General features: G+C 37.5%; 1 protein-coding gene across 3 annotated transcripts in view; it reads right to left on the bottom strand.

Annotated features, from left to right (window-relative positions):
* SACS (sacsin molecular chaperone) overlaps window positions 1–20,682 on the bottom strand; it is a 97,814-nt gene that overhangs the window by 14,741 nt on the left and 62,391 nt on the right. The window contains exons 1-8 of one of the 3 annotated variants that reach the window (XM_074816008.1): window positions 19,773–19,846; window positions 19,366–19,516; window positions 16,647–16,734; window positions 13,490–13,575; window positions 9,819–9,930; window positions 8,372–8,518; window positions 5,626–7,108; window positions 3,018–3,109 (exon numbers count right to left, since the gene is read on the bottom strand). In XM_074816008.1, the coding sequence (XP_074672109.1) occupies window positions 3,018–3,109; window positions 5,626–7,108; window positions 8,372–8,518; window positions 9,819–9,930; window positions 13,490–13,575; window positions 16,647–16,734; window positions 19,366–19,516; window positions 19,773–19,774 (2,161 nt within the window). In that variant the 5' untranslated portion in view covers window positions 19,775–19,846. Of the gene's footprint in view, window positions 1–3,017; window positions 3,110–5,625; window positions 7,109–8,371; window positions 8,519–9,818; window positions 9,931–13,489; window positions 13,576–16,646; window positions 16,735–19,365; window positions 19,517–19,772; window positions 19,847–20,682 lie in introns of those variants that run through there. The other 2 variants (XM_074816007.1, XM_074816009.1) reach the window with 2 other exon arrangements.

Below are 20,682 nucleotides of genomic sequence, written 5' to 3'. Positions count from 1 at the left end.
AAATCCCATTATTTGAGAACAGAACTTTAGAAATACTGTATTAAAACTATACATGTGATCTTAAAATACTGGAAATCTTCCTGCATGGGAATTTATTTTAAAAGTATATGTAAATAAACGAATCAAAATATTGATCATTTCTATGTAACATAACTACAAGGTTTTCTTCATCAATACGCATCTTCCCCTCGACTGTGTTTAGACCTCTGTTCATATTTATCTTTGGTAGCTATCTTTTGGCAGCTCTATTTGGCAAGTTTTGTTTACAAGAAAGCTGGTGTAAGGAGAATAGCTAATCACCAAATTCACACAAATATCAAGCTTCAATCCAAACCAGTACATCCTCAGTTAATAACCATACCTGAAAATCCCCAGAGAAGCTGTTGGGCTAGAATATAATCAAATCCATTTTTAGAAAATATCAGTGAGTTACATATTAACACACTAAATATAGAAAAAGTTATTAACTAGAAAGATACAGTACACATTTTAGGAGAGAAAAAGTATGATCTGGTTGTCTTTGTACAACACAATAAAAAAAAAAATTGCATCCCATCTTCTCAAAGAAATAATACAAGAAAGTTTCTATTTCTGCAGCTATATCAGGAATCTCTCTGATAATTTGTACAGCTAAGTGAAATTCTTGATAGGTAAGGTTTCAAAACCTGCCAAAAAACCCTCTAATACTTATTATTTATAATAACGTACAACTTTTATGGTACTGTAGTTGTACTTTACAATTATGCAAAATCTTAGAATGAAGAATAATTTAGGATGAGGTAGAATAAAAAGTAGGCCTCTATAATCTTGCAAAGGATTATTTAAAAGCCCTTAAGCATTTTTAGAAGATTTAGAAGAATTATACTTGTCATATTCATTTACAAAAATATGTTCTTCTAATCAACGAGAGGCATACTACCAACCAAGAACAAGTCCCTAGAAACTGCCAGAAGAAGAAGAGAGACAGAAGCAAGATCTTAAATGTGACTAAAAAAGCTTCCCAGAAACTAAAAAGACTAGACAGACTTTGTTGCAACTCAGTGACTAAGCCTGGAAGTGAAGGAATGTCCTAGAAGAACTCAGCAAGGGATTGTTTCATGAATATATATGGTTTTTTTCATTTTAATCACCTCTGCTTGTTCTGTTTAAGATGTATTCAAGCATACAGTCCGTCAAATCCGTATTTTGTTTTAGTTGGTTTGCTCTGTTTTTTAATTTAAGCATGGTTTTGGACTGCTTTGTGACATTCACTTGGAGGAAATTTTCTAGGACAATACATCTCAAAGTCAATTTAAGGTACCATCACAATGAACTGGCATTTTTCAAAGTTAACATTCCTGTCTTCCATACAATCCTCCATCCATATAATCTTACTGTGGCTGTCTTGATCCCTATATAGTTCTGTTCTTTTGAAGTCTGAGCAATTACTACTAAACTAAACAGTAGTTCTTTATGGTCATATCCCAGATTAAGAATATTCACTGTTTGGATGCACAATTTAAAGTAGTAACTACTTTCAACAGTTTACAGTCTATATTAAAACAAAATAAATTAAAAACAGACAAAAAAAAATTTAAAACAGACAAAAAAAAATTTAAAACAAGCATATTCTACTGCAACAATAGACAGAATACCCATCAAATAATATGCCTATAAAGCTTTGACAATTCTGCTTTTTAGAAGAAAGTTTTCCTTCATAGTTTCAAAGTTGCTGTTCTTCATATTCAATGAAAGTCCCAGCACTAATTTCACATCTAGTATACAATTTATATTATTTTAAATATTTACACTGTTTGTGCAATAAGTCACTCCCAATTCTTTCAATCTCTTCACAGATTCTTTGCCATACTTAAAAAAAAATTATCATCTTGCCTCAGAATTATCTAATTTTTCTATTATTTTTGATAATGAAGCAATGATAAAACCATGAAGAAAGGAGGAGGTTTCCAACTGAACAGGAAGAATATTAAATGGAGAACATATAAAGGACTGAAGGGTAAAAAGGTCAGAACACAGACTGAAGAAACAGAGACTGTGATTGAATAACTGAAGACCATGACAAACGGTATCAAGAAAAGCAAATCAAAACAATGATTTATAGTATTCTATGTCATGTCTGGTTCTAGTAGCTTCAGACCAAAAAAAGTATTCTGATGAATTGAGCATTTTAAAAAAAGAGAGACAAGAATCTTTTTCTGAAAAGCACATTTTCTAGACATTGAAGAATAGCTCACCATATACTCATACTATTCAAAAATAAGCTGAAGAGTGACTTGTTAGCAAATTGTGTTTACATGAAAAGACTTCTGAGACTCAGACTTTGTATTTACCAATAAAATTCCTAATGAAATGCAAGGGTGGAAAGGTAAATATAGACAAACTCTGAGTAGAAGAGACAAAAATAATTGTGAAGGCAGTTAAACATAGAAGATCTTATTTACAGGTGCAAACAACTTCTCCAAATCTTTTGATCAAGATTGGAAATATTTCAGTAGGTCCACACTGGCACAACCATAAACTATGAATTAAGACTCAGGAAATTCCTGATGAGATTATATGATCTACAGTATGCTTGAGGCTAGATGCTTTAGGTGGTTTTAAAAAAATGCACTGAAGCAATCACTTTCGACTGGGAGATAAGAGATGATACACAGTATCAAAACCATTACATAGCTATTGCATATGCAAGTACTACAAATGTAAAACAGAATTCAGACTGTCTTAAGTGGAGGAATATTATTTGAACAAAATTATTGAACCTTGAATACATGCTTTACTAAGTTAATTTTTATCCTTCTTCCCTTGCCTTTGCTTATTTGTTCATTTATAATTTTCATTTGTGTTATTTCCAATTGAAACAATATAGTCTATTATATCTTAAATATTATTTTTTAGATGACCAACTTAGTTATGTGAACTCAATTTCAAAAGACACATTACTTTAAACTTGAGTTTAGAACTAGTCTGTTAAATCATTGATAATGTTTCACTGTGTGAGAAAACAAAAGACATATTACCTCGGCTTTTGGCAGCTTCTTTCAAAGCAGCTAGAACCTCAGGCTTCAGGTCATCAGAAAGTAACCTTCCTTCCAGGCCAGGAAAGAGTGATCTAGCACACCATAAAGAAAAAAAGAAACAAAAAACAAAACACAAAAAACATACCTTAGTAATAATAATAAGCATTATTTATTTATGTTGCTGCATAGACATTACCAGCATGGTAATCATCATGGTAAAACAATTATATGCCAAGCGATCGCTTACACATACAGAATAGTGCTTTCAGTGGGCATTTTCTTATAAATGAGAAAATCATACATTTAGAAGCAGAGGGTAGTAAGTAACTAATTTTTCCAACTACTCTGCTTTTCAAAGCAGGTCTAAGCAAGTTTTCTTTTGATAGAAAAACTGGGATTTGACAATTATTTTCATCTATTTGTATTCTAGCAAAAAGAAAAAAAAAAGGGTAAAATAGCAGCTACTATTCTATGCCTTTTAAAGATTCTATTTGAAAGCATACAAAAAATACATGTAATTCTAGGACTTCACACAGATCTGTGGATTTCAAAAGATCTGCAGACAGTAGTCAAGATTATTGTAGCCAAGAGACAGTCTCATCCTGCCGTTCCATTCCCTTCCTTTATGTTAGCACTTAAAGAGGTTTTTAGGGCTTTGGTCTTCCTGAAATCAAAAATAACTATCCAGTTTAATTCTGACAGCCGGTATGTTAATTATACATAAGCCAACACAGAATCTTGTTCTTGCACAGGTGTTAACAGAAAGAAATTTGTAAGAGCTATTTTCACCTTTTTAGCAAGCTCCAAATTCGAACACACAAAGAGCCAAACTCTTAAGTTGAAAGTGTTTTAAAACCTCTAACATCATTTATCATATTTATAACATTAGAATTAAAAATAATTACTGTAGGCAATAATAGAGGCAAATAAAGCATTGCTATTTCAAATTTCTCTATTACCATAGCTAGGAAAGATATTTATGCCTGGTATAATATGCTTTTGCATCAGTTTTACAAGACTAACCAAACTAAGTCCATTACCACCAGAATATGAACTGAATATGATAAACAGTATCATTAAGTTTCCAAAAGAGTATCTTATGACTAGTCTGAAGCAGGGCTGTAATTTGCTAGTCTCATCATGGGAGTGTTTTCTGTTATTAGTATACTGGCTTAACTTCTGGAAGAAGAAACAAATAGAAAGAATAGCAAAAGATAAATCATCTCACCACAGATGCTAGAGAATTTTTTTAGGTTTTTTTTTAAAGAAGACACTAGAATCACAGGCTCTGAGTAGTGTTAATCCCCTAAAAAATAACCTGAATTGTCTAGAACAAGGAAGATTATGGGTCTGGAATGTAACAGAAAAAGAACAGCAGTGGGCTTTAAAAAAGCAAGCACAGGAAGATCAGTTACCAGCATTGAACTGCTTTTCTTGAAGATGTGTTGTCTATACATATATTCAAACCTTCTTGAAGATATGCTGTCTATACATGTATTCAAACCTTCTTGAAGATGTGCTGTCTATACATGTATTCAAACCACAATTTACGTAAGAACCTTACTTGAAGTACTTTTTACCTTAATAATATCTATATTGGCACACTCCAACCCACCTCTACTTCCCTTATAAACAGTCCATAGGGCAGTAGAAGCAGCAAAGCACATGCCAAATGTCACATTCTCTCAAGTTGAGGATCTGAAAATTAGTGGAACTCTGAGGGAAAGGAGAAGGAGGGGTGGTTGTGAACATACGTACAGGTAACACTTTGAAAGGAGGAACAACTACATCTGGTGTGTTCAGACACCAAGCAGTGCGATTTCAAGCAATACCTCTTAAGAGATTACTTGAAGAAGAGTCCAGATTTAACAAATCTTTTATACATGCATAATCCAGTACAGACATAAAAAGCAGTAGTCATGCTTTCTCCCCAGTGACCCGAAGGTCACTTATTTCAGCTAGATAGCTTTGCTATCCCCTCCCCAGTGACAGTGCAAGCTTTTTTGGCTGATGAAATGTGAACCAAACTGGGACATTGATGCAGCTGGGAAATAAGCAAGGGAAACAAAATTAATTGGAAAGGGACTAGAAAGAACAAAGGAGGAACAGAATGAAAAGACAAGCCCACTTCTTTTCATGGTAGTAACTTCCTGAAACCATTAAGTGTTTAGTACTAAGCTCTTCACTGAAAGTAAGTGTTGTTTTTAAAAAATTAAAAAAAAAAAAAGCCTGAAGTAATCTCAAACTTTAATAAAAGCTCTTATCATTACCTAATTTAATGTACTTCCTAGTATGCATGTTTCTAACCTCCTCATACTTAGAATTCTCTGAAGAGAGCTAACTTGAAATGTATCCTGAGGTACCCCCTTAAAGCCTAGATCACACAATTCTTTATAAAGTTATAATGGCAAGTAGCTGTCAAGCTTCTCAAATGAGACATATGCACACAAACAACTACATACATACAGAAAACTAAGTTCTACTTATGCATTATTTCATTACAGGCTGCTGCATATCAATCTTGTTTGCTGATAAGAAAATAACAGTCTGAGGCTCTGTTTTAACATTTAAACTAAAAATATACCAGTATTTAAAATATTAAGTATACCTGGGATATTCTTCTGAGGTTATGTAAACTACATCCTGTTCTGACACGGATGAAGAAAAAGGAATAAAATTTCCATTCTGTAATGGCAAAAGCTCCAATCCAATCAGTTCACTGTAGACTCCATCAGAAAGCACAAATTCTAAAAGATGGAGCTTTTCTTCAGCAGGTGCACTGTGTCCAGATTTCCTTAGTACTTGCCGTAATACAGCAGGAGTCACTTTTTTCACAGCTTTAGCAGCAGAAATAGTAAGATGCACTGCACTAGCAATATTTGCTGGTACCTTGGCAATCTGCTTCCCTGAATTCTGGAGGTAGTTGAGAACAGACTGTGTGTACTCCAAACTCTCATCCATTTCAGAAAAGTGCACCTGTTCCACTTTTATCCACTGATTACTCACTGAGTAAATAACCGTATGCTGGAGCAGCTCTTTAAAGAGAGGTACTACAATTGGTTTCCAGGGTACCCTGATTTTGTTCTCATCAGGCCATAACCTATAAATTCTTTCAGCTGACAACGGAAAATCCGAATTCTTCTCAGTCTCCATTCGTTTGATAGCTTCCAAAATAAGGGTGGTATATGCCTTTGGCACTATATTTACCACAAGAACATCATTCCACAAAGCTGCTGGATCTCTCCATTGATCCAACTCTCGCCATTTGATACTCCTCCTATTGTCTGTGAGACCAAAGAAACCACTAACATGAACTGGGAGTCCAGTTTTGCTTTCTTCACCTGGAGGCAAAGGCAGAAAACAGAATGCTCTCCCCGAAAAGTCTGCTACAGCTCCTTTTTCCTCCCCATTAGTTGATAAAGACATGGCTATTCCAATAGTAGGAACAAATTTCAAGTCATCAGCTAAACAATCCAGTTCAGTACACATTCCTCGACCACCTACACAATTACACACTAACCAAGATGTTTTCTGTGCGTCCTTAACACTCTCATCTTCTACAACTATATTTACATGGTATGTCACACATGTTATGCTATTGCTTGGAACTCCTTTACAATACTGATTTATTGCAGTTCCTAAGATTTTGATAGAATTGGGTCTTTCATGTTTCAAGGCCTTATTCTCACTAGCAGTTACTCTAAAAATCAACCTCTCAGTTCCATCAGCTTCCCTAACATGCAATGAAACATCCTGAACACTTTTCAAGAACAGCAATACTGTGTCCGCATCTGCTCTGAAGGATTCAAACAGCTCCAGAACCTTCTGTTTGTCATAAACATTGCTGCTCAGTTGGGAAGGCTGCAGACGAAGTGGGAAACGAAAAAAGGTACCAGGAAAGTTTCCGTTCTTAAAGGTTTCCTTAGTGCTGCCAAATACACCAATGAATGGTGCAAACTGGTCTGTAAGTTCATTGATCTCCTTGCTATCTTCTTTTAGATTCCAACACTGGCCTGATTCATGAGGTCCAAAAAGGGTTTGATGGGGATCAAGCATTCCAATCTGGTCACCACTGAAAATACTAGGTACATCTGTATACATAAAAAACAACAACTATTAATAACCCTAAAACAACATATTTTTCAAATACAGTCTTAAAGAACAAATTTTAAAAGGGCAAGAAAAATAAAAAAAAAATAAAACTCCAATGAACCAAGTATAATGCCCAGGGAAGTAGCTGAGTCACCATCCATGGAGGTATTTAAAAGACATAGAGATGTGGCCGTGGTTTAGTGGTGGACTTGGCAGTGTTGGGTTTATGGTTGGACTCAAATGATCTTAAACGTCTTTTCCAACCTACATGATTCTATGATTCTGGTAACACATAGTTCAGTGCTTACTGACAGGAAGAAAAAAGCACACCTGTATTCTGCAATTAAATATATAAATAGTCATTCAACTAGCTGAATTCTAGCAAAGAGTGAGCAACAGAAAGTACAACTTTTTTCAATGATATACTTTTACCTTTCCAATGTCTTCAGGAAAAACATCAATTTAATTTACTAAAGATGTATTCTATCACATTCATACTTTGCAGATCTTGAAGGCTTGCAAACAGTAATCTTGTACATTTAAAAGCACAAATTCCCAGAATTATCAAACCACTGAATGTATTTACCGCTACTAGGTAAAATATTGTGGAAAAACATCCTGCGTCTTACAAACTCACTTCACAAGTTAAAAATGTTATTTCAGAAAAAATTTGCCTCTTATCCTGTACTATTATAACTATGTAGACTATAAGCACTATTTATGCTATATGCTGCTTCTGTACAGCAGTAAAACATTTCACCAGAATAACAGGTTTCAAGACTGAATATTGCCAGCTTTTGAAAGAGTATGTACTATCTCTCTCAAATGTAAATGTGCATATACCTCTATTATGGAATAGCCTTTCTAGCGTAAAATATAATCACTGCTTATTATGCAAAGAACCTGCATAGTTTCACTGTAGTCTAAAATTTCACACTTCTACGTACACATTTACCCTATATTATGGGTCTCTAATATGAACAGCAGTGCATAACTGAAATAACAGTGTAAAGGAATGTTCATTTCAACATACGGGACTAAGTATGTAATGATGTTACTAGAAGAAACAAATCTCCTCCAAAACCCTTCAAAATCCAAAGGATACCTTACAGGGTTTTAGAAAAATATGAATGCTTCTTAAGGAAACATAGCCATAATGTAAAAATGCACTATAGAGAAAATACTAAATCTTTGATAAATATCTAAAATAACTAAACAATTTAAATCCAGCATTTTCATTTTAAAATATCTACTGAGAGTACCTGTTATATGATAAACTGAATTAAAGCCAATTCCAAATCTTCCAACTTTCAGGGGATCATCTTTCTTTCTGCTTCTTGCTATTTCCTGTATACCATGCCAGTCCTCAGGGGTGAAAACTGCATCATTGTAGGCATAAAATGCTGGCCCTATAATAAATAGGTAAGTGTTAAAAAGATGACAGAAGAAAACTATTTACTGTTAAAAATTTCTAGGAGGTGAACTTACAGAACTGAGAAAGTATTTCTTCAAAGTATGCATGTATAAATTTAATGGGGAAGCTATGACTCAAGCTGACATCAAATTATGCTTGGTGATGAAAGGGAGGTATAGAGTAACAGCAAAAGCAGAAGCAAGGAGATGGATTTACCTCTGTATATGGTACTTAAGAGATTTATATTCTGATGTGATATCTAGTTCTGGTGTCCACATTTTAAAAGAATGATTCTGAAAAACTGAACAGAAAGCAGAAAACAACAAAACTTCCAAACGAAGTTTAAGCCTTAAGCAAGGCTTAAACTCAATCTGTTCAGTCCATCAAAAAGATGTTTGAAAGATGTACTAATCACATTCTATTAATACCTCCACTGGAAGGTAATACATGGCAAGATATAACAATAACCTGGGTCTAGAAAGTAAGACAGACAAATTCTAATTAGAAGACATAATGAGGCTGAGTAACAACTGAAAAAAGCTAAAAACAAGTAGTAGTGGATCATCCATCATTGCAATCTTCAAAACACAACTGACTGCCTTTCAGAATGATTATGCAGACTAATTTGTTTGATAAATATGTAACTGACCTCTATCACACAAAGCCACATTAGATGATATAAAAACCTTAAAGTTACAAGAAACTACATCTGGAGTATACAGGCAGCATGGAGCAAAGTTTGGTGTAAGGGTGAGAGTAAGAGATAGAGAATAAAACAGAACCACCCTCAGAATGGTGACACATAAGGTGCTAGGGTCATCTTTACATTAAGAACTGGAAATAGCTCTCAAAAGGTAGAAGTTAATATGCAGAAAATCTGAAAAAGTACTAATACCCCAAGCATTCTTTTATCCTAGGTCTTACTTATTAAATCTTGTTTACTTCCTCTACTAAAAATCCTTTTTTGTATCTTGGGATACCAGGTGAACCCAGGGAAATAAGCCACAGAATACACAGTGACCCTGGGAGAAGTGACAGAAGAAAATAGCAGAACATGAAGGCTTTCTCAAACAGCATTAACTGGAAGCAGTTGGAAAGCTGCTACTGACAATCTGCAAGAAGACCATGTAAGGTCTTCAACAGCAAACACTGGCTTTGGAAAAGAATTATCAATATTAGAACATAGACAAAATATGCACCTAGTAAGGTGGTCATCTCCATACAGCACGGAGGAAAACACAGAACCACATACATATTGAAGAATAGTGGCCAAAATTAATAAAAATTGTATTTACCCTGATATTGTGCCATGTCCTTTGACCATAGAGTTTCTGTTCCATACTGAGTTTCATCATATAAAAACCTAACCTCTGTGGCACCAGCATCTTCTGCATTCTGTATCAGTTCCTGAGGCAGCAAAAAAACAAACAAAACAAAAGTATAATGCCGTAATGTTGTACATATTCTAGCAATGGCTTTGCAACTAAAATAGTAGAAAATAAGCAATTGTCTCAACTGTAATTGCTTTTATACTTTTCAACCAAAATAATTTTATCCAGTTGACCTGAATGAAAATAGACATTCTCAGGAATATTCACACAAATACTATAAAAGTGGTTTGAATCTGAAGCTCAAATACCACACACAAGCAGTTATAAAGTTGATAAATAAGCTACTGAACTGTTACTACTATAATTATATTACCCCAAATCAGAGTTGTACAAGTCTCCTAACAATTCAAGATGGCAGAAGAAAAAAGAATTATAAAAAAATAAAATCGAAGTTTACTGTTAAGCCCACACAACAGCTCTAAGACAACAGTGAGGCAACAAGTCATAGAAGGGCAATACACAGCACTCTTTACATCAACTGAATTCCATTTAAGTTAACATTTCACAGTATGAACCAACTGTTCAAGAGCCACAGCACTCACTTCTAACACCCCTGCAGCAAAGGGCTACAAAACAGTTCTGACCAGTAACTAAATCACGAACCAACAGCTCACCTGTTGAATGAAGCCCATAGACTATAAAGAGGCTTATGTTAAGATTGAGTATTTGTTAAATAGTATTAGTAGTGGTGAGAGCCATGGAAAACTCTAATAACTAAAATGTCAATCAACTAGTTCTGTAAACACTACCATTAATAACATATGCCTATCCAGTCCCATTTACATCAACAGCATTATACACTGCAGACACATAAGCATGATCATAAATACCTACAGGATTAGAGCTTCACACAATGCTCTACTTACACTGTATCAAAGTCTATCAGGGCTCCAAAGATACACACTCATACATACATATATATACACGTACACACATGTGTATGTAAGTTTGGCATAAGTATCTCACCTGAATTGAAAAGCTATGTAGATACATCACATCCAATGTATTCATACAACATAAACTTCATTCAATTATGCATAAAAATAAAAGACTTGCTAGCAAGATTAATCTTTTTTTTAAAAAAATGCATCAACTAGCAGCACGTATTTCAGATTAGGTTGCATTCTAATATACTGTTGACTGGTTTCAAAACTGTAACCCCTCGATCTTTCAGTCTGTGACAATATGTTCAGTCTATAACGCATATCACACAAATAACCAAAATATACTGTTTATATTGTCATTTCTACCTAATTTTGAAGCATGATGAGATAGCAAGAAATATACCCACAGTTCAGCATAAATAATAATTTTTTAAAGAACGTCCACGAGGTATTTAATTACAAAAACCATGTAACTCCTCCTCACCTAAGAGAATAATCACAGCCGTCATTCAAGAAGATACAGAAAGATAGCCAAAGCCTCTAGAAATATTACATAGTAAATATGGAAACCACCGTGCAGTCAGAGACTTGTATTCATGCTGGGGCACATGGAGCATCTGCTACATTCAGCTGTAACAGTATTGTATTTGAAGAATCCAAACAGTGAGATCAATTTTAACAGATCAGCAAAATTCCTGGTAGTAATCCCTCCCTAACAGTCTGTTAACTCTAAATTGCAAACTATGAAAATAGGAACATCTCTATTTTTAGATTTACCTGTCTGATTTCCAAGGACATTATCTTATTTCTTCACAATGAAATAAAAATTTTGGTTTAAATTGTTAAGAAGGACTGAACCCTTTATGATTCAAACGCATCTTACAGATTCAACTAGTACCAGGAACCGGTAAAAATGTAAGCACCCATCTTACGAACAGACACTGCTCAGCACATATCCAGGACACAGCTTGCCAAAAAAAATTGAAGATACGCTTATCTTAAGCATTCGCACTAAAAATAATCAACTTCTAGTCCCATGGTTGTGAAGAAAACCTTCCAAGAGACAGCAGGAACTGTCATCATCTGTCACCATTTGTATTTGTGTGTTTTATACATACAGACAGATACATCTGTACCAAATCCCATTAGTTAGAACCTAGTAGTCCCACTTACTAAGAAAATGAATCTCCTAACATCCATGTGATGAAGCATTCTGATGAGAAGTTTAACATCCAACAATGAACTAATCACCCCAGATGCTCTTCAAAAAAAAAAAAAATCAAACTGGCACTTTCAGACATTATCATTACAAGCTACAACAAATCAAAAAAATCAGTACCTATCTTCCCCCTTGTGGGCCTTGACAAATTTAGAATGATCTCTATTTTTTCAGATCATAATCATAAAATGGTTTAGGTTGGAAGGGACCTTCAAGATCATCTAGTTCCAACCCCCACCCTGCCATGGGCAGGGACACCTTCCACTAGACCAGGTTGCTCAAAGCCCCGTCCAACCTGGCCTTGAACACTTCCAGGGAGGGGGCAGCCACAGCTTCTCTGGGCAACCTGTTCCTAAAAAATTTCTTCCTTACGTCAAATCAAAACCTACTCTCTTTCACTTTAAAACCATTGTCCCTTGTTCTGTCACTACAGGCATTGGTATAAAATCTCTCTCCATCTTTCTTATAAACCCCCTTTGTATGTTGATAGGCCACAATAAGGTCTCACCAGAGCCTTCTCTCCTCCAGGCTAATCAACCACAACTCTCTCAGCCCTTCATAGCAGAGGTGTTCCAGCCATGTCTAAAGTAAGGTGAGGTGAGCTCCAGTCTATTGGTTCACCATCCTATTTACTGAAAAATGGTTTAGTGCTTAAATCAATGTTGTCATTTCCACTGTTAGGCTTCTACACGTAACATACAACATTCAAATGTGGAGCATCACACATAACATGCCCTACTGTTGCACACTTTGAAGTCTCCTGGACCAACAATAAAACACCATAAAGAACATTAACCTCAGTTCAGAAAATCCCATGACATTCTTGAGAACCAATGTCTAGACTAAAAATATTTTTCAGTCCATATAAAAATGATGGGTTTGTTATTCTTATCACTCTAGAGCAAGTCTTCCAAAAGCAACTCAAAGATTCCCATTTTAAAAGTGTTCTTAAACTAATGATGACACCTTGTGATGCTGTCATAGTTCCCTAGGGAAAATATATTTACCTACCAAGAAATTTCTCAACAAAATCTTGTATTAAAGTCTCCAGTTTATCCCAATCTTATATTAAAAAAATCACTTCCAAAAATTTTATATACTATTGTGGTTTTACCATAGCTTATAACAGAGATGAACAATAAATAAGCAAAATAAACATTTTAGATAGCTCACTCACATAAAGTACATCATGAAGTCTCTGATTTAATTATAACATCTGCATTTTATCTCTATTTTTTTATCAATTACAATGGCATCTGTGACAAGCAAACTCAGAGACGTTAAACGCACAAAAAACCACCACAAACCCACAACTCACTTCGCCTTGTCCACAGAAATGAAAACAGGTATCTCCTGTATACAATGAATATGTAATGAGGTACAACAACTGCAAGATTTGCTGGAAAGTGTTAAACTAATGCTATTATGTCATGCATATTAAATGACTGCTAAAAATACCATTTGTTGTATACCTTAAGAATCTGTCCTCCTTCTGGGTATCTTCTTAAAATATCCTTAAGAAAATCCACAAGTGGTGGAGTTGTTTGTCCAAAACGACCTAAAAACAAACAAACAAACAAAATAATCTGTGTATTATGCTACTACGCTCTTAATTTCAGATTAAAAAAAAAAAACCTCACTAAACAATTACTGGGAATTTAGAAAAAAATTTTAAATTAACTCAAGGCCTGAGACTGTAAAATCCTGTATTTCCAATATCAACTGTAAAAATACTACATTATAAATCTTTTATAAGTCTTGATGTTAAGGTCAACATGTTGTTTCATATCTAGATGAAATAAATTTTGGGGCTAAATCTTTGCATCAGTTATACCCAACTCCAACTACTGGATAGTCAAATGTAGCAACTTCTAAAGGACTACTACTTTCTAAGTAGCAGGACACTATTCTAGGGCAGCAGCGGCTCTAACTTTTTCATAGGCAGTGATGATCCCTACTGACAGCTACACACAGGCACAGTATACTTTGGCTCTAGTGTACGCTTCCTGTCCTAGCGTATCATGGCACTGGGCCTGGTGCTAGCTTTGGTGTTACCTGGGCTTAGCACTCGAGGGAAGAGAATCTCAGAAAGGTACTACCAAGCATTATTAAGTTCTGCTCCAAGATAAACAGTCTATCACAGAATGAAAGGTTCAATACTCTTCCATTCAAACTCCAGTCTGAGACTAAAGAGCATCTCCCTAAGTCCAAATGTCTAAAACATGTGCTTCAAACAAATATTAATGATGCAATCCCCACAAGGAAAACAGACTCTACTGATGCCCCATCTATCACTTCCTTTTAGATTTATTAATAATTATTTTCTCTCTCCTTTTCTCCTTCTGCATGTATGCATATTTATGAAGTACACAGATTCAAACACACACATTATTATATATTATAGAATAAAACATTATACCAAAAAAACCAACCACAGAATCCTCAGCAACATGGGAAAAAGGGGATCAATAAGAGAGATCTATTTGCTAAAAAAGCATCAAGTAAAAACATCAAACATCTTCTTGTCTTTACAAAATTGTTGTATAGCTCTTTATTTAAGGTAACTTAATGGCATTGATAAAAAAAAAAATTGCAACCTGGAAATCTGGAAAGTATTTTATAATTTTTGTTATTATTTTTACAGTTACAGAAGTATATGAAAGTCAATATGCAATATGCAAACTTCCAAAATAAGGTGAACTGATCAATAGTAGGAAAGTTTGGGTGTTACTTTGCTTAGGAGAAATTCTCTAAAATCAAGAAACCAATCTTGTCTAAATCTAACTTGGGCAGGCAGGCAGAAGTGCTTAAACAAAACACATTTCACTATGGGAACCACGAAAACAGACAAGTAACTTTTAAGTGATAAGACTGAAGACAGACATTATTCTAACTCTTTACATCTAAGAGCAAAGCTGCTCTATGTATGTCACAAAATTTGCTCTGTCTAGAGATCATGACTTGCTGCACCCTATCAAAGGCTGAAAGGACTTTTCTTGAGTATTAGAGCTAGTCATATTTAACACAAAACTGGTTCCACAAATCTAAAGGAGAATTGGAAGAGGAGCCCAGAGAGCCTGTGCAATCTCCATCCTTGGAGGCTTTCTAAACTCGACCAGATTAACCCTTGAGCAACCTGGTCTGACCTCATAGCTGACCCTGCTTTGAGCTGAAGATTGGAGTAAAGACCTCCTGATGTCCATTCCAACATGAACTATTCTGTGATCACATGACAAGATTCTGCATTATCTGATAGACATCAGTGATGAAGGAACACAAAGGTGACATGGGTGATCTTCAGAGTACTTCAACAACCAATGTGCTTGGCTCTACTGACCATGCACTTGCTGAAGTTAGAAGTTGAGAGCCTTCCTTGATTCATCTGCTGTAGGGAAAAAAAATCTCAGAACTGAAAGACTCCAGAATGTACAAAAAAGGATGATACTAAAGCCTTCAGATTTTTTAGACTGACTTACATCAGAGTTGTGGGCCAGAAAAAGTCCCTTATCTACACCTGGACTGCTTCGAGTGATATCTCTAAGAAAATCTCACAGCCGAATATTCCATTACTAGGCACAACAAAAAGCAACTTTTCTTTCCCATGAAAGATTTTTTAGGACTACTACGCTATCTTCTCCATATACTTGCATGCCAAAAAGAAAATACAGCTCGAAGAAAAAAGCTCTTTTTATTTAGTTTATCACAGCCTACATACAGCAAAAAATTATCAGAGCAAACAGTCGAGCATGAGAGAGAGAAAGAAAAACATTTGATGCCACAGAACCACGGGATCCATTTTCATACGTGTTTTCTAACCACTGCACATTCTAGAGAACGTGAACATGAACTTCTGGCTAATACACAAACGCTTCACTTCCCTCTGTCACCAGAAAACCATAATCCAGTACACTCATGGCTTATATTGGCCAAGAAAAACAACATTTTTTGACATCAAATAAAATATCTGCATGAAAAGAACAGTTTCCTCCTTCATCCTACCATCCCATTAGCACTTATTTAATTCCTTTATAATAAAGTTATTGTTAAAATAATATTAATACTAGCAACCAAGTAACATAATCATTACAGATTGTAATTAGAGCATTGCCAAAGATATTCGGGTATCATAACCTAATTCAAGATACCATACAGATATACATGCAATTTTTGAAATCAAAAATGTAACGAAACATACAGAATCAAAAGAAAAACAAACAAAAAATTGGAAGAAATCAAAAGCTTTTTACCAGTGTTAGTTTTCTACACAGTGGTTACTGAAAAGATATCCCTTCAGTATCTGAATTCCTTACAATTATTCATCTTATTTTATGTGATACAAGGCAGCTATTAACGTTACTCCAAGGCAAGTTTTATTGATTCCAAAGGAAGACAATATTCTAATTTCTACCCATGAAATAACAAAGAAAAAATTAAACACCAGAGCACTTAAAAAAGAGAGGTTTCATTTTCCTGGAGCATAATGAAAAGAACAAGTGAAGGGATACCTAGGACTTCAAGAAAAATAATTGCTTCCCATTTAAAGAAGAGAATAATTTCAATTAACTCCAGATTGCATTAGAAAATGCTCTGACCTTCTAGTTTATAAACAGAGACAAGTTTTTTTCATACCTCCACCTTTCAATCCTTTTGACTGAAGCTTCAGAAAAACTTGATTTTGACACTTCTGAAGGTCCACAATCTTGATATCATCAGATAACTGAAATAAGAAAGTAAGACAGATCTTGATCAGAACATTCTAGAGTATAAATAATCTACTGTATCTTCATTTCTTACATATTTATTCTATGAAGTCTGGTTTTATCTAAAAGTATACAAATACTCTGAAACATCCAGTATTCAGCCTGAGCAGCACTTTCTGTTCCTGAGGTCCAGGATGGCCTCCTTTGCCTAATGATACTCCTCAGATGAAATATCAGTTTGTTAGTAACAGGACCAAAAAAATGGCCACAAACAGATCAAGTGGAAAAAATGCCTATAGAAGCATTCTAAGAGCAAGCCATGGCCTTCTGTTTTTGCATTTAAAAAGTTCCATGTTCTGGGAACTTCTGGAAGCATACAACTAAAGCAGTTATTGTTCTAAGGTGACCATAAAGAAAATAAACATATATAGTAAGTACATGGTCTATGTACTCCAAAAAATACATACAGGATGTAATTTCATAGGAGTTTTAAACTAAGCAATATCAGCTCAAAGCAGCTAGTAATACAGAATGTGTAGACACACATATGTCACAGAAACACCCCTGAAGAAGTCAACAGCCTCATCTCCCAATCACTTCTGCACGCAGACCTATGGACTCACTGGGAGCATCACAGAGAAACTGGGGCAAACTAAGCAACAAATTCCTTAGCAGCCATTGGGAAAACTATTTATAGTAATCACAGCACATAATGGTTTTATTGCAATTCTAGTTTTGTATTGTATGTGTGTCTCAGTCATATACAATGTGATGCTAAAATAGTCATATATGATGTGATGCTATCCTGCATACTAAGATAACAGACATAGAATTAGATGCTGTGCTGTGCTAACTAGAAAGTTAACCAATTCAAATTAGTTTCTGTTTATGGTAAACAATATTATAATTTTATTATGTGAAATTATATTATTATATTAGTCTCAATTTATAGCAAAGTTCAGGACTACTTCCTCACTTTGGTAAAAACAAATCACTAGAAAGAAGTTGGTGCTTACACAGATGTAGATGCTTACATCTAACTACATTTAATAAGCGAAAGACAGTCCTAGCCTGCAGTGTGTAGTCATAATTTAAAAATATTAATAATAAAAAAATTATATTTCTATTTACTTACACCAATTTTAAATAGTACTTAGAACTGCAGTGCGCTTATTGTAAGGTCCTACAGAAATGTTATACTTGAGCTGATCTTGTCTTAAGATGTAAAATAGCTTACACTGGGTATACCACCTACTCAGGGCTCACTAGAATAAAAAAGAATGCTATAACTCAACACCAAGTATTAAAGGGATAGAATAATTAAATCTTCTCGCGTAGGGTTTTTGTACCAAAATATCAGCAGAAAGTAGGAGACTAAATAGATTCAAATTAATAGTTTAACACTGTAAGGAACTACGAGAGAAAGATATACTGGATTTTACTTAACATCTGTAAATTCCACATAGCAGGTTTAATGGGAAAAAAGAGTTACTGATGAATATTCTATTACCTCAGAAAGTTAAAAAATAATTTGATCCCAATAAACAGGAGTTCAAAAGTTTATAAAAGATTTTCCAAATTGCTACAGTACAGAATAAATATTCCCATATGTATTCTAGTTTATTCTAGTTCTTCCCTAGCATCATAGAATGGTTTTGGTTGGAAAGAACCTTTAAAGATCGTCTAGTCCATCTCCCCTGCCATGAGCAGGGACATCTTTCACTAGATCAGGTTGCTCAAAGCTCCAGCCAACCTGACCTTGAACATCTCCAATGATGGGGCATACACAACTTCTCTGGGCAACCCAGTGTCTCAGCACACTCATCCTAAAAAATTTCCTCCTTATGTCCAATAAAAATCTACCCTCTTTCAGTTTAAAACCACTGCCCTTTGTCCTGTCACTACAGGCTTCAGTATAAAGTCTATCTCCACTTTTCTTACAAGTCCCCTTCACATACTGAAAGGTTGCAATAAGGTCTCCCTGGAGCCTTCTCTTCTCCTTTTGCATTTACAAGCCCCCTTGCCCTATTTAATCCTAATTTCCAATGTTCTCCCTCTCCCCTTGCATCTACTCCCCCCATCCCAACAATATCTCCAGGTCTCCAGCTCCCAAGAGTGTGGCTAGAAGCGGCCAAGCAGTACTGAAACGGTGACCCCTGGCTGATGCCTTCAACAGAACAAGGTTATTCATTCATTTGACTCTTCCTCCTGTACTCAGACCTCAATTTTTAACTTGTAAGAGCTTCCTGTCATAGTGATGTCAACTGTACTGTTGAAGCTGGCCAGCAGATGGAAAATCAATCGAAAGAAGCCAGAACAAGCACATCAGCACTCTCAAGCGAAGCTTCTGTTCCCTCCCCCCAAAGAAATAAAGATAAAACACATGGATTATTTCAGAAAAAGACAGAAAAACTCGAATGAGAAAAGCTGGCACCATCAAGAGAAGTGCGAGGGTTAGCTGCTGGTCCAAACGACCTCCTTGCTTCCCACGGGAGACCCCCGCCGAAGGACGCGCACACACTGTGCTGCCCACGCACCAGGAGACCGGGCAAGATGCAAAAAGAAGCCGGGTGGGGACTTCCAGCACCACAGCGGTGCGAGTGGCCGCCAGCGCCGCGGAGGTGCCCCCGCCCGCCGCGCCCCCTCACCTCTCTCCCGCGGTGCCACAGCCGCTGCTCGGCGCGGGGGAAGCCGGCTTCCGCGTCGATCCGCGCCTTCACGTCCCCCACAGCCGCGGAAGGCGGCAGCTCGAAGGTCCTGCAGCCCAGGCAGTCATGGAGGACGGTCACCCGGGCCAGCCTGCGACAACACGACAGACACCAGCTGAGGACAGACCGGCAGCGCCCTGCCCCGGCGCCCACCCGCCGCCTGCTCGCCCTCCCCCGCAAGCACCCCGGAGGCCCGAGACGGGCGCCGGAGCCCGCGCGGGTACAGGGATGGCCGGCGGGCGTCTGCCCCCCTCTCCGGAGGGGAAGGAGCCGCCGGGCCTGCGAGCAGAACCGTTCCCGCAGCGCCGCACGCCCGCGGCCTCCCCTCCCGCCCCGCCGCCACTCACATGCCCGCGGCGGCACACAAAGGACCGTTAGCTGCTGCTGCCGCTCCTGCTGCCGCGGCCGCCGCCGCCGCTCCCCACACGGGGAAGGGGTGGGGCTGCGCACGGCGGCGAGAGGGAGGGGCTCGCCCCGAGATCGGCGCCGCGGAGGAAGAGAGAAGAGGGAGGAGGGAGCGGCAGGCGAGGCCGCACGAAGGGCAGCGGCGGGGCTGGGGTGTGCCCGGCCCGGCTCCTCAGCTGGGTCCCGCGGCGGGGGATGGCCCGGCCCGGCCTCCGCGCAGGGAGGCCCCGCAGGCGGGGGTTTCCCGGCTCCGCGGCCCCGGGGGAAGGCTTCCTGCGGCCCAGTGCCCGGTTCGCGGGGCTCGTCGTTCCCACTGCCTGCCAGGGCCCTCGGGCGGGCGATCCCGGTCGCCTCGGGCGAGGGGAGGGCCGCAGCTTCGCTTAGCCGGCGGTTTGTGTGTGGTGTGAGGCTGCCAGAGCCGCGACTAGCGCTGAGCTCCAGAGGCGGTACCGCACGAAAATTCCTCCTTCGGCGGGGCAGGCCGGCAGGGGAGCCCGCTGGCGGTTCACGGAATTCCCAGCATTCAGGCACCACCACATGGAGCACACAAAGTTACAGCTGATAAACGTGTTTCTCAAGGATGCAGAACACAGAAAGAAACATTTTTTCTGCTCTTCTGTCAGTCACTTGATTGATCATGAATATTCCTTGGTGTTGATCTCCTCTTATCTCATAGTGCGTATGGTAAGTCCTCATGCCATCCAAGACATAGGGAAAGCGCTCACTCTGCCGAAAACAGAGTTTTAGTCTGTGATCCCAGTGAGCTAAGGGGACTTGTGAAGAGGGCCAAGAGAACCCTCCAAGGTTCATTGTGTGCAGAGTTCTGCACCTGGGGCCATGTGCATCAGTGAT

The sequence above is a fragment of the Strix aluco genome, chromosome 2 (assembly GCF_031877795.1).
Source record: "Strix aluco isolate bStrAlu1 chromosome 2, bStrAlu1.hap1, whole genome shotgun sequence".
Lineage (NCBI taxonomy): Eukaryota > Metazoa > Chordata > Aves > Strigiformes > Strigidae > Strix > Strix aluco.
The sequence above is the reverse complement of the archived record's forward strand: the minus strand, read 5'-3'. Positions and strand labels throughout refer to the sequence as shown.